Source organism: Dermacentor andersoni, chromosome 2, assembly GCF_023375885.2.
Source record: "Dermacentor andersoni chromosome 2, qqDerAnde1_hic_scaffold, whole genome shotgun sequence".
In the NCBI taxonomy this organism is placed as follows: Eukaryota; Metazoa; Arthropoda; class Arachnida; order Ixodida; family Ixodidae; genus Dermacentor; species Dermacentor andersoni.
The window spans coordinates 117255563-117268670 of record NC_092815.1 but is presented as its reverse complement, the minus strand read 5'-3'; the positions used below and the strand labels follow the sequence as shown (position 1 = coordinate 117268670).

Here is a 13108-nt window from a genome sequence, read left to right as displayed (position 1 = left end):
GTCCTTTTTTTTTTGTCTTGGGTGCCAAATTCAAGTTCATTGTCGTTGTGTCACGTCATGCTTAATATAAAAAAAGATAAGTATTTTTTTGGCTGCATGTGGTTTATATCCTCCTCTGTCTGGGCCAATTTGCCTCGTGGGTATTTTCAGGTATAAGAACAATGGTGGCAGCCTCACTAGCTGCCGCACGCTTTGCTACGCTGATAACAAAATAATTGTGCTAAAGCCAAACTACATAGTACCAATAGAGTCTCTAGCGCAAATAATAATCTCGCCAATAATAAAGCGAATTATATCGAGTTACCTTTTTCCTCCCATAATCACAAGATGAGTGCTGTATTCTAGGACTTGAACACCGGTGTATCTTTACGGAATGTTATATTTAGGGCATGGACATGAAAACACCGTGTTGATGTGCGTGTTCGTGTACGTGTGTTTCTAGATTCTATAAATTTCTTTAGCTTCCTTACGGAGTGGATTAGGGTTCTAATTTTGGCTACGCCAAAGTATGCGAAAGGGCTGCTGCTGTGATTTCCTTTCTGGCTGGTCACACGAGAAGAGCAAGAAGTCGGCTAGAAGCAGGCAAACTCTTTGCGCGTTGTACAGTAAATGCCAGCCAAATCCTGCACTGGAAAGCGCAAAGGATGTTGAGAAGGCAGCAGCTGTTGGGATTCAGCAGTCACAGTGCTTCCGACTAGTTGAAACACGATATTCGAAGCTCCCAAATGTCTGATGCCGCCAGCCTCTTGACAACATCCGTAGTGGTGCCTGTTAATTCCTCGGTGATAAGCTGTTGCGTTTACACCCCCCAATGCGCGGGAATTAGTGCAACCCAGCACTTCCCCGATCCAGCGTTTTCTTTGTCTGTTACATGCGTCTCTATGCTTTCTTGTTTTTCTGCACACCTCGCTAATCGCGCTAAAGCTGTTCAGATTTCGACTGCTTACAGTTTTTTTTTCTTTTTTTTTGCATTCCAGGTTATATGCACTCGCGCGAACGCACACACACGTCGATCCCCCTCTCCCCACGCACACACACTGAAATAGAAGTTCAGAATATTTTTGTGCAGAGGGAGCAATTAACCGTCTGGTTCGCTTAACACAACCTTAATTTCTTTGTTTCGCCCGCCTGTTTATTCCACGAAGAATCATAAGTACTCCCCCGCCCCTTCCCGCCACTATGGCAACGCCCCTTCCAAAACCGAAAAAAAAAAAAAGAAACAGTCGATTTTATCAGTGAGGCTTCAGTGGCACGCAGTTGTCACTATACGACGCATAAACCGCTCCATATGCTGTTGCTACCGTGAAACCTGTTGCGATCACTTAAAACAGATCACGCAACTGTTTCCTTAATTGAGAAAATCGGCCTGTTTCGTAAAGCATCGCCGCTCGCGGGCGGTATACTTATGAATCGTTCAGAATACGTTCTGCAGCGACAGTGATAAATTGGCCTTTGTCTATGAAATGAATTCACTGCGGTAAGCTTTCAACGTTCTTCAAAAGAACGGCTTGCGCGTAGTCGCAACAAAAAAGATTTTGAATGTAAGGTATTGCTGTCTTGAAGGATGGAAGGAAATTTCTGTTGTCCACACTGCAACTGTCTACCTTAGCAGCTGAACGGTGGCCTGCAGAGGGGAAGGAAATGTCAAGGAAAAGTGATAAGTGAGAAGGTGCATAAGAGATAGAAAAATGCTATATTTAGAACTGTACACTGCTACGCCTCTAGCTTTCCCTATTAGATCGCGTGTTGTGCCGCACGGAGTACTTGTTTCACGGTACCGCGCCCCGTCTGCGTCGGTAGAGAATCCTGAACTGCTCTAGAAAGTCACAGACAGTTCTGTGACCTGTTTCCTGCGAGCGCGAGGAGCCGCTTGTCCGGAGGAGCTCTCCAACCAGCTTCAACCACTGATTTCCACTATATAGAGGGAGCAATTTTAGTGAAGATCAGTGGCTTCGCAACGTTGCCCGAGGCCAACGTTCGGAGCAAGTGTTCGTGGGTCAGTTAGCGTTCGAGTGCACTTTGCGATGCGTGCGAAGGTATGTGAACAGTTTGTCCCAGTTTACGCCATATAGTGGCTATACGTTTCAGGTAATGCTACGTAGGACGTAAACTCCGCTCACGGAGTTACAAGTAACATCACCCTAAAATCAAGGTTTCAAAAGTTCCCGCCTACTAAAGACGGCGCTACTTGTCACACCGGATTCAGTTGGTTTGTTTACTACGCAGCAGCTCCACGTGCGTTGTTCGCTTCGCTGCTTCTCGTGCGCGCGCCAGCGCCAGTCGCTCGAGAACTTCCTTGTTGTAAAAATGGCGGATACCGCTTCAAAAATGGTACTTCGTACAACCTTTAAATATACTACGTTACGGGACAATGTGTCTAGTTTTCGTCCGTGACCGTCTTGTGTCCGAACGTGACGTCCTGTGTTTGTCCGGGTGTTGGTTACAGAGACTGTCGATACGGGTTTTCCTTTGATTCGCCGAGTTACAGTAAGTATGCATGATAAACCTCTGACCGATCAGCTGTAAACGTTGCATGACTGTGTACTTGCTCTATCGCACGCTTTACCCTTGGTATGAAGATCAATCGCATCAGTACATTTACTACCATGGTGTAGCGCTGCTAACAAGCCCTCGTTGCATTCGTAGGTGCTGCTACGAGAGAATGCTGCTCCCAATATCGGTGGCCTTGCTCTCGGTCGAAAGCATTGCGAGATTATCTGAGGTGTGTCAGCTCTTACCAGATATTTTATTGTGTTCTGCTAACCTCTTTGATTTTATTTCGAACGCTCTTTTCCTGCTGGAATTTTGAGCGACGTTGGAAAAAAAATTTTGTCGTAACGGAGAGGGATCTTGCTGATGCAAGAAACCGGGATTTCAAGCATTGAAATCTTTCTTTATCGTGGTCGGTTTTGTGCTTGTGTTACTGGCATCAGAAGGTTACAGGACGCGGGTTGCACTAAAAAAGCTGAATTCCATGTCCGCGGATTTGTGTTACTGCGATTTGAAATCTGTAGGGGATAGGTGGCAGGAACGGGACAGTTCTTGCGTTCGAACTTCTTGCTCAGTTTATTTGACACATAGATACAGGCTTAACTGGTCTAAATTTTCACCAGAAATTTGCTTACAATAACACAGAAACTTTATCTTCCAAGGTGTTCTGAAAGTTTGCAGAACAATATTGACGAGCAATCAAATGTAACCCATTCCACCCTTCCTGTTGGGAGGAGTGGGACATCCTTGCTAAAGGAATGAGTCACATTACATATGACCCTAAATGTTGTCTACACGACCTTATTTGTGGGCAGGTCAACACTGCACCAACAAGGACCGTTGTCTTTTGCACCCCCGGCCGTTTGTCTCTCTGACAGCTTTAGCGTAATGTCCTTGCTTAACACTGAACATCAGTCCAGAAGGGCAGGAAAGAAGAATGTCCATGTTTGCTTTTTCTTTCATGACCTTTGCAACTATATCCATGTCATCAATGCACGTCCTTGCCCTCGAAAAATGATGACTTATCTTTTTCTTAATCATATAAGTATGTACAACCTTACAAAAGATCGTGTTTTTAACCTGCTCTGGGGCCTCTTGATGGTCTGTTGCTGATGTGCTTTGTGGCTCATTGTCAGCGGTTAAGGCACTGTCAGATTCGTCGGACGGTCCTACCGCTGTCGACCAGATGTAGGAGTCGTCGGACTATCTCGCCGCTGCCACCATTTGAAGGAGATGAAGGTCGTAGACAGGAACTCGGTGAACAGGATTTATTTACATATTAACAGTTTAAGCAAGATACATTGGCAGACTAGCGCGACTCCCATATGGAGCCCGCAAAACTAACATACAGCAAACAGTTTACGAGCACACAGCTCACTAGTACATTTCTAGTATGACAGAGCACTCAGCTCCCGACAACGATCACGACACGAGCACTCCTAGCAGCCGGCAAACGCTGCTTATAAGCTCTCCGCTTGACGTCATAGTTCGACGTCATCATTCGGACGAGGACGGAGCAGGAATGGAGGGTGAGGTGTGCCGGCTTGGAGGATGAGGTGGGTCGGAGCAGGAATGGTCGGGAAGGTTCGTCCAAGCATTGTAAACTTGTCGCCGCCCCGCACTATCGTTTATCGCCCAAACACACGCAAACACACAGGTGCGAAACCATACACACAAAGGCTCCGGAGTCGACGACCGAGGGCTTCGTAGAACTGCTCCGTCTGGTGTGGCGCGGTGGAGTGCCACATGCCTGAGCTGACCGCGCGCCACGTGGCTGCCGGTCAGCCACAGTTCTCGGTACTGCCCAGCTTTCAGTGCCGACGTCAGAGGGCCTCGTAGAACTGCTTTGTCCCGGGTGGTGCGGTCAAGTACCAATTTCCGGAGTTGATCACGCGCCTCGTGGCTGTCGGCTCTTCGCAGTTCTCCGAACTGGTGGGCTTGAAACACGTGCAGCGGGCTGAAAGCTGGCACGTTGCCACCCCGTATGGCCATTCTTAACAGCACTCTCCAACTCAGTTTCTTCTGACGTCATGGAAACGGACTTGTCACTTGATGTGCTAGTTTCTCGAACGTCTAGGTTCCCTTGCAGCACCTTACCGTTATTGCTATTCTTTATCCAGTTAATTTATCCTTTTGTATACATGCTTACATCTTGTAATTGTGTTCTAAAACTGATATGGAGAATGAATAGGTACTCAGAAAATTAATTTGCAATGAAAATAACCAAAACACGTCACACAGTTCAGGAGAGGTGGGGTAGACATCCTGCTAATCTCTGCATCATGCTGCCTCTTGCTCACAAGGGTACAGGATAGAGCAAAATCACTTTTCATGTGGAACATTCTTTGATTAACACAGTGGCAGAAAACACTCCAGAAATACATGTTTTGAAGGTTTTGGTTCATCCCTACACATGCCCTGCTGCTGTGTTGGCTTTAAAGTGTTAACAAAACTGCAAATGATTTTCTGCTGTTGAAAAGGCAATTTTTCACTCAATTTTTCACTCACTTGCACTTCTCCACAATGAAGCGGCGACAAATTACTATAGAAATTATAAATATGTCGGTGCTATCTATAACAGGCTTCCTCAACTGCATAGCTCAAATGGTGTTTTGAGCTATGTAGTTTATATTGTTACGCGAAGGACGAGTCAGTAAGACGAACAACTATTTACAGGTTATATTTACACCAGCGGTTGCAGCGCTGACCGGTTAGATTCATAGGGCGAGCCCAGTTAGTTATTCCTCCTCTTTTCTCGATTGATGGCGCCCATGCGCCTTGTTCAAACAATCAAATGCCACACGCGTGTAGCATAATCCCTCGGCAGCAGAAGCGACATCCTGGAGCGTCTAAATGCCATCACTGGGAGGGTGATACTGCTTCAGTCGTATAACGTGCACAATATCACTGGACTGGGACGCAGATGGGGTGTCAGGGGCGATCTCGTAGGTGACAGGAGTCACGGCATGAAGCACTCGGTATGGGCCTGTGTAACAAGACAGCAGTTTTTCTGACAGGCCGACCTGACGGGACAGAGACCATAGAAGCACTAAAGAACCAGACGGGAAGTGCACGTCTCGGTGTTGCCGGTCGTACAAACGCCTTTGACTCTCTTGGGATTTCAGAAGGCAGTCACAGGCAATTTTCCTTGCGTGGACACAGCAGGTGATGGCGTCAAGTGCATATTCACTGGTTGGTGCGCCGTGAACAGGGAGGGTTGTGTCGAGAGGCAGTGCTGGTTCTCGGCCGAACAGAAGGAAAAATGGGGAATAACTTGCTTTGTTGTGGTGCGAGGAATTATAAGCATATGTGACAAACGGTAGAGTGAGGTCCCAGTCAGTGTGGTCTGAAGAGATATTTCACGAGCATGTCTGTGAGAGTGCGATTGAGACGCTCCGTGAGGCCATTTGTTTGTGGATGGTGTATGACGTGGATAGCTTGTGCCTCATGGCACAGGACTACAGGATGTCCACGATAACTTTTGATGGGAATGTCCAGCCACAGTCTGTGAGAAGTTGTCACAAAGCTCCATGTAATAAAATCACGTCGCGTAGAATAAAATGGGCGACATCTGTGGCACAGCTTGTAGGAAGCGCTAGGGTGATGGCGTAGCGCGTGGCGTAATCCATGGCCACAGCGATCTACCTGTTCCCAGAGGTAGAAAAAGGAAAAGGGCCAACTAAGTCCAAACCAACCCGAAAGAATGGTTCCACGGGAATGTTGAGTGGTTGAAAGTACCCAGCAGAGAGCGTCGATGGTATCTTGCGTTGCTGGCATTTCTCACACGCAGCTACGTATCTTCGAACGGAGCGAGCAAGCCCTGGCCAAAAGAAGTGGCAGCGGATCCAGTTGTAGGTACGTGACACACCCAGGTGACCGGCAGTGGGGAGGTCATGAAGTTCGTGGAGAACAGCCGAGTGAAGGTGTTTAGGGATCACAAGGAGTAATGCAGGGCCATCGGGGTGAACGTTGTGGCGGTAGAGTACGCTATCTTGAAGTGTGAATAAGTGAAGGGAACTGTCAGCAAGTGACAATTCCAGGCGGTCAATGATGATACAACGGATGGGTCACGGCACTGCTCGTCGGCGACATGGAGCAGTGGAAAAACAGAAAGAATACAGGCGTCGGTGTCATTATCAGACGTAGAGGTCGCGTCTTCGACTGGGTGGCGAGAGAGGCAATCTGCCTCCTGGTGTTGGCGTCCCGACTTGTAAGTAGACCTGTAGGGATATTCTTGTAGGCAGAGGGCCCAACTACCGAGCCGGCCAGTAGGATTCTTGAGCGATGAAAGCTAACAGAGCGCATGATGGTCTGTGATTACTGAGAAGGGCTTGCCATATAAATATGGGCGGAACTTTGAAACAGTCCTGCGGGTAATCAGGAGGATCTGGAGACGTGTCGGCTGCAAAAGCAGTGACGTGGTCGTCTGTCACTGACCTGAGCGTGGCCACTGCTATGCCTTCAGGTAACACTTGCTTCGTCAAGCCAAAATTGATAATGGGAAGACGCATCTGATTAGCGGCAAGGGTTACGACGGAGTGCGGCACAGATGTCGCGCGCCAGGAGGACATCATGAATAGGTGCGATGACATAGTCGCCATCAGGCACGGTTGCCGTTGAGGTCAATTCGACGAAGGTTTGGAGGTAAGCGAACAAACGCTGTAGTGTAGAGGGTGTTCGGTTGTTCGAGGCGAACGTCTGAAAGAAGAGGAAGCTCGAGGCACAGCATACCAGTGGAACAGTCGATGAGGGCAGAATGCGTCATCAGAAAGTCGAGCCCGAAGATTAGGTCATGAGGGCAACTGGTCAGCACGGTGAACAGGACTGGAACTTGGCAGCCAGCAATTCCTGTGCGAACAGTCCACATACCCCTGACTGCAACAGTGGTGTCATTGGCGACTCAACCGGGTCGAGTGATGGCAGGCGTAAGAACTTTTTTGAGGCGACGAGATAGGTTAGCACTCCTTATGCACATTGGGCTCCAGTATCAATTAATGTTGTCAACGGAACACCATCTACGTCTACTTCAATTAGGTTCGTGTTGGTGAGGACCGCCGATGGAGGATTTGGACAGCACGAACGTGATGCAGCACTACCTCCGAGCTGCATGGCTTAGTTTTCCGTGCGTCAGTATGGCGAGAAAAAGCAGCGAGGTTAGGGTGATGGGGGAGCGACGGCGTTGAGGCGACGGCGATCGCACAGAGGAGCGGCTGTCAGGGGCATCAGAAGTAGGGTACAGACGGCAAGGTGAATAACGGCGAGCGTCTGCGTACGGGTGAGAAGTGGGGAATGAGCTCCAGTACGGCGGCATCCAGGTGGTGCGGCAGTGGCAGGATACATGACCAATGCAGTGGCAGCGGAAGAAGATTGGTTTGTCGTCTGGGGTTCGCCATTCAGCAGGATTGCATGGTCTGGGAGCGAAATACTGGTCATTACAGGTTCTGGACATGGGAATGGGTGCCGAATCAGGTCGGGAGACAGAGCAGGCAGTAGGGATGCCAAGGTTTGCAATTTCTTGCTGCACAACTGCTTGAATAACGGAAATAGTGGGGGCTGCTTGGTCAAAGGTACTGTCAGGGGGTCGTTGATAAAGGGGGGCCGGACTGACCCCTTCAATCTCATGGCGAACTATACGTGTGACATTCTCTTGAAATGGTCATGTGGCGGTAAGAGCGCAGCAAGAGGACGTGGCAGGGGTGTTTGGGAGCCGGGAAAACTGTGGGACGGCGCGGCGGCTTTTGGCTACCTCGAAGCGGTGGCATTCTTTGACGATGGCGTCGACGGTAGAAATGTCGTTATAGACGAGCAAATTGAAGGCATCATCCGCGATGTCTTTTAGGATATGGCCCACCTTGTCAACCTCAGTCGTGTGCTCGTCGACTTTCCGGCAAAGCACGAGCACTTCCTGTATGTAGAAGACATACGTTTCGGTCGACGACTGGACATGAGTGGCAAGCTCTTTCCGCGCAGCCTGTTGGCGACCTGACAGGTTGCCAAATAGGCCGCGAAGCCACTCTTTGAAAATGTCCCAGCTGGAGAGCTTGATTTCATGGGTGTGAAGCCAGACCCGCGGTGTCCTGTCCAAATAAAAGATCACATTGGCAAGCATGATAGTAGGGTCCCAGTGGTGGCTTTGGCTGACACGCTCATATATGCTGAGCTAATTGTCGACGTCATCATCATTTTGGGCAAAGAATGTCCCAGGATCACGGAGACTAGGAACCGTAATGTACGTTGTGGTTGGCGCCGCAGGTGTAGGTGGCGACGGCGTGGTTCCATCGTCAGCCACGGCTTAGAAGACGACGGTGCGGCCGCTTTGGAGCTCCGTGGTGAGGACGGGGAACGTTCCACCTCCACCACAATGTTACGCAAAGGACGAGTCAATAAGACGAGCAACTATTTACAGGTCATATTTACAATAGTAGTTGCAGCGCTGACCGGTTAGATTCACAGCGCGAGCCCAGTTTTTTTCTTCCTCCTCTTTTCTTGAGTGATGGCGCCCACGCACTTCGTTCAAACAATTAAATACCACACACGTGTAGCAATATATTTATATTTGGGTTGACACAGACGTCCAACCATCCCTCTCTTTCCGCCTCTCGCCTACTAGTGTGTGCAAACAGCATAATGCTGCGCAGTTTGACTCAATGTGGCCTGAACAGTTTGTAGGTTCAACTTTCACACGGAACCTACACCACGTAAGGATTTAATGCCGGCTATACAAATTCCCTCAAACAGGCCTGGAGCGTGGCCTGATCGCGGTGACCAGAACCGGTAACGCACTCCCTCACCAGAGCAGGATTGGCCACCCTGGTGCAGTACTTGGCCACAACCTTCTATATGAACACAACAATCAAACCCCGGCCCTCAGTCCCCAGCAGCTGCGAAGCAACTGACCACGGCGGCGGTCAGACCTGCGACGCAGCAGAGGGTGCTAAGAATCACTGGCTCCGGACAGGCCGCCATTGGAATATGAACCTGGCAACGTTTAACGGTAGAACGTTATCTAGTGAGGCGAGTGTAGCAGTGCTATTGGAGGAATTAGAAGGCAGTAAATGGGATATAATAGGGCTCAGTGAAGTTAGGAGGCCAAAAGAAGCATATACAGTGCTAAAAAGCGGGCACGTCCTGTGCTACCGGGGCTTAGCGGAGAGAAGAGAACTCGGAGTCGGATTCCTGATTAATAAGAATATAGCTGGTAACATACAGGAATTCTATAGCATTAACGAGAGGGTGGCAGGTCTTGTTGTGAAACTTAATAAGAGGTACAAAATGAAGATTGTACAGGCCTACGCCCCTACATCCAGTCATGATGACCAGGAAGTCGAAAGCTTCTATGAAGACGTGGAATCGGCAATGGGTAGAGTGAAAACTAAGTACACTATACTAATGGGCGACTTTAATGCCAAGGTAGGCAAGAAGCAGGCTCGAGACAAGGCAGTGGGGGAATATGGCATAGGCACTAGGAATAGCAGGGGAGAGTTATTAGTAGAGTTTGCGGAACAGAATAATATGAGGATAATGAATACCTTCTTCCGCAAGCGGGATAGGCGAAAGTGGACGTGGAGGAGCCCGAACGGCGAGACTAGAAATGAAATAGACTTCATACTCTGCGCTAACCCTGGCATCATACAAGATGTGAACGTGCTCGGCAAGGTGCGCTGCAGTGACCACAGGATGGTAAGAACTCGAATTAGCCTAGACCTGAGGAGGGAACGGAAGAAACTGGTACATAAGAAGCCGATTAATGAGTTAGCGGTAAGAGGGAAAATAGAGGAATTCCAGATCAAGCTACAGAACAGGTATTCGGCTTTAACTCAGGAAGAGGACCGTAGTGTTGAAGTAATGAATGACAATCTTGTGGGCATCATTAAGGAGTGTGCAATGGAAGTCGGTGGCAACTCTGTTAGGCAGGATACCAGCAAACTATCGCAGGAGACAAAAGATCTGATCAAGAAACGCCAATGTATGAAAGCCTCTAACCCTACAGCTAGAATAGAACTGGCAGAACTTTCGAAGTTAATCAACAAGCGTAAGACAGCTGACGTAAGGAAGTATAATATGGATAGAATTGAACATGCTCTCAGGAACGGAGGAAGCCTAAAAGCAGTGAAGAAGAAACTAGGAATTGGCAAGAATCAGATGTATGCGTTAAGAAACAAAGCCGGCAATATCATTACTAATTTGGATGAGATAGTTCAAGTGGCTGAGGAGTTCCATAGAGATTTATACAGTACCAGTGGCACCCACGACGATAATGGAAGAGAGAATAGTCTAGAGGAATTCGAAATCCCACAGGTAACACCGGAAGAAGTAAAGAAAGCCTTGGGAGCTATGCAAAGGGGGAAGGCAGCTGGGGAGGATCAGGTAACAGCAGATTTGTTGAAGGATGGTGGACAGATTACTCTAGAAAAACTGGCCACCATATATACACAATGCCTCATGACTTCGAGCGTACCGGAATCTTGGAAGAACGCTAACATAATCCTAATACATAAGAGAGGGGACGCCAAAGACTTGAAAAATTATAGACCGATCAGTTTACTGTCCGTTGCCTACAAAGTATTTACTAAGGTAATTGCAAATAGAATCAGGCCCACCTTAGACTTCCATCAACCAAAGGACCAGGCAGGATTCCGTAAAGGCTACTCAACAATAGACCATATTCACACTATCAATGAGGTGATAGAGGAATGTGCGGAATACAACCAACCCTTATATATAGCTTTCACTGATTACGAGAAAGCGTTTGATTCTGTCGAAACCTCAGCAGTCATGGAGGCATTACGGAATCAGGGTGTAGACGAGCCGTATGTAAAAATACTGAAAGATATCTACAGCGGCTCCACAGCCACCGGAGTCCTCCATAAAGAAAGCAACAAAATTCCAATAAAGAAAGGCGTCAGGCAGGGAGATACGATCTCTCCGATGCTATTCACAGCGTGTTTACAGGAGGTATTCAGAGACCTGGATTGGGAAGAATTGGGGATAAGAGTTAATGGAGAATACCTTAGTAACTTGCGATTCGCTGATGATATTGCCTTGCTTAGTAACTCAGGGGACCAACTGCAATGCATGCTCACTGACCTGGAGAGGTAAAGCCGAAAGGTGGGTCTAAAAATTAATCTGCAGAAAACTAAAGTAATGTTTAACAGTCTCGGAAGGGAACAGCAGTTTACAATATGTAGTGAGGCACTGGAAGTGGTAAGGGAATACACCTACTTAGGAAAGGTAGTGACTGCGGATCCGGATCATGAGACTGAAATAATCAGAAGAATAAGAATGGGCTGGGGTGCGTTTGGCAGGCATTCTCAGATCATGAACAGCAGGTTGCCATTATCCCTTAAGAGAAAAGTTTATAACAGCTGTGTCTTACCAGTACTCACGTACGGGGCAGAAACCTGGAGGCTTACGAAAAAGGTTCTACTTAAATTGAGGACGTCGCAACGAGCTATGGAAAGAAGAATGATTGGTATAACGTTAAGGGATAAGAAAAGAGCAGATTGGGTGAGGGAACGAACGCGAGTTAATGATATCTTAGTTGAAATCAAGAAAAAGAAATGGGCATGGGCAGGACATGTAATGAGGAGGGAAGATAACCGATGGTCATTAAGGGTTATGGACTGGATCCCAAGGGAAGGGAAGCGTAGCAGGGGGCGGCAGAAAGTTAGGTGGGCTGATGAGATTAAGAAGTTTGCAGGGATGGCATGGCCACAATTAGTACATGACCGGGGTTGTTGGAGAAGTATGGGAGAGGCCTTTGCCCTGCAGTGGGCGTAACCAGGCTGATGATGATGATGATGATACAAATTTCCTGATGGGGAACTGTGGAACGACCGTTTGTCGCCACTTAGATGAAATAAATTATCCTGCTAGTACCGCTTTCATGAATCAAGATTGCAATTCCATTTGTTTGATATTAAGCAGGTGTAAGCTCTCATCATTTAGCCACGGCTGTCAGTATCTGCATGTGACATAACGGTGTTGTGAGATCTTGGATTTCTGGTTCACTCACTCAAACTTGCAGAAAATATTGTAGGAAAACTGCTGCAGTAAACGCTTCTGCCTCTTCTTTCAGGTTACAGTTTATTTAGGAATGCTGCTATTCATAATCTTCCTCATATGGAGGTGCTTTAAGAAAGCTCCTGTCTACGAGGTGCCAGCATGGGACATCACCAAGGGTCACCGTTGGTCTGTAACGGACATCCTTAGCCGCACAGGATACTGTAGCGTCTGTGAGAATCTCATTGTGGATGGCCTCTTCTGCGACTGCTGTGGCATGTGTGTGGATCACTGCTGTCGGCGTGTAGCGGACAAAAATTTCGGATGCAAGGTTCTGTCCTGCGGCGGCGATTCCATCAATCATCATTGGGTAAAAGGTACGTTTCTAGTTCCACATTTTGTTGCACTTTCAGTCATTGTTTACATATTGTTGCTATTGTCAGTGCATTTATGTAATTCTTACCTTGATAGAATGGCAAAGCATCTTCTTGGTACTTTTTAGAACAGGATTCGCAGTTGCTACAAATGGGACTCGCCTGATAACTGCACTCTGTTTCAGTAGTTCCTTGCAGCAGAGCCAAGGCTACAAGATTTGCTATTGCAGATTTGAGCAACG

General features: G+C 47.9%; 1 protein-coding gene across 8 annotated transcripts in view; it reads left to right on the top strand.

Annotated features, from left to right (window-relative positions):
• The first annotated feature begins 2244 nt into the window (after positions 1 to 2244).
• Positions 2245 to 13108, top strand: part of Dgkepsilon (diacylglycerol kinase epsilon) — a 63163-nt gene continuing 52299 nt past the window's right edge. For 4 of the 8 annotated variants that reach the window (XR_008614704.2, XR_011892819.1, XR_008614703.2 and 1 more), the window contains exons 1-3: positions 2259 to 2487; positions 2647 to 2722; positions 12569 to 12869. Coding sequence is in view for 5 of the 8 variants with exons in the window: in XM_055076556.1 (XP_054932531.1) it covers positions 2663 to 2722; positions 12569 to 12869 (361 nt within the window). In the remaining 3 variants the exon portion in view is untranslated. Of the gene's footprint in view, positions 2488 to 2646; positions 2723 to 6257; positions 6346 to 12568; positions 12870 to 13108 lie in introns of those variants that run through there. The other 4 variants (XM_050188085.3, XM_055076554.2, XM_055076557.2 and 1 more) reach the window with 4 other exon arrangements.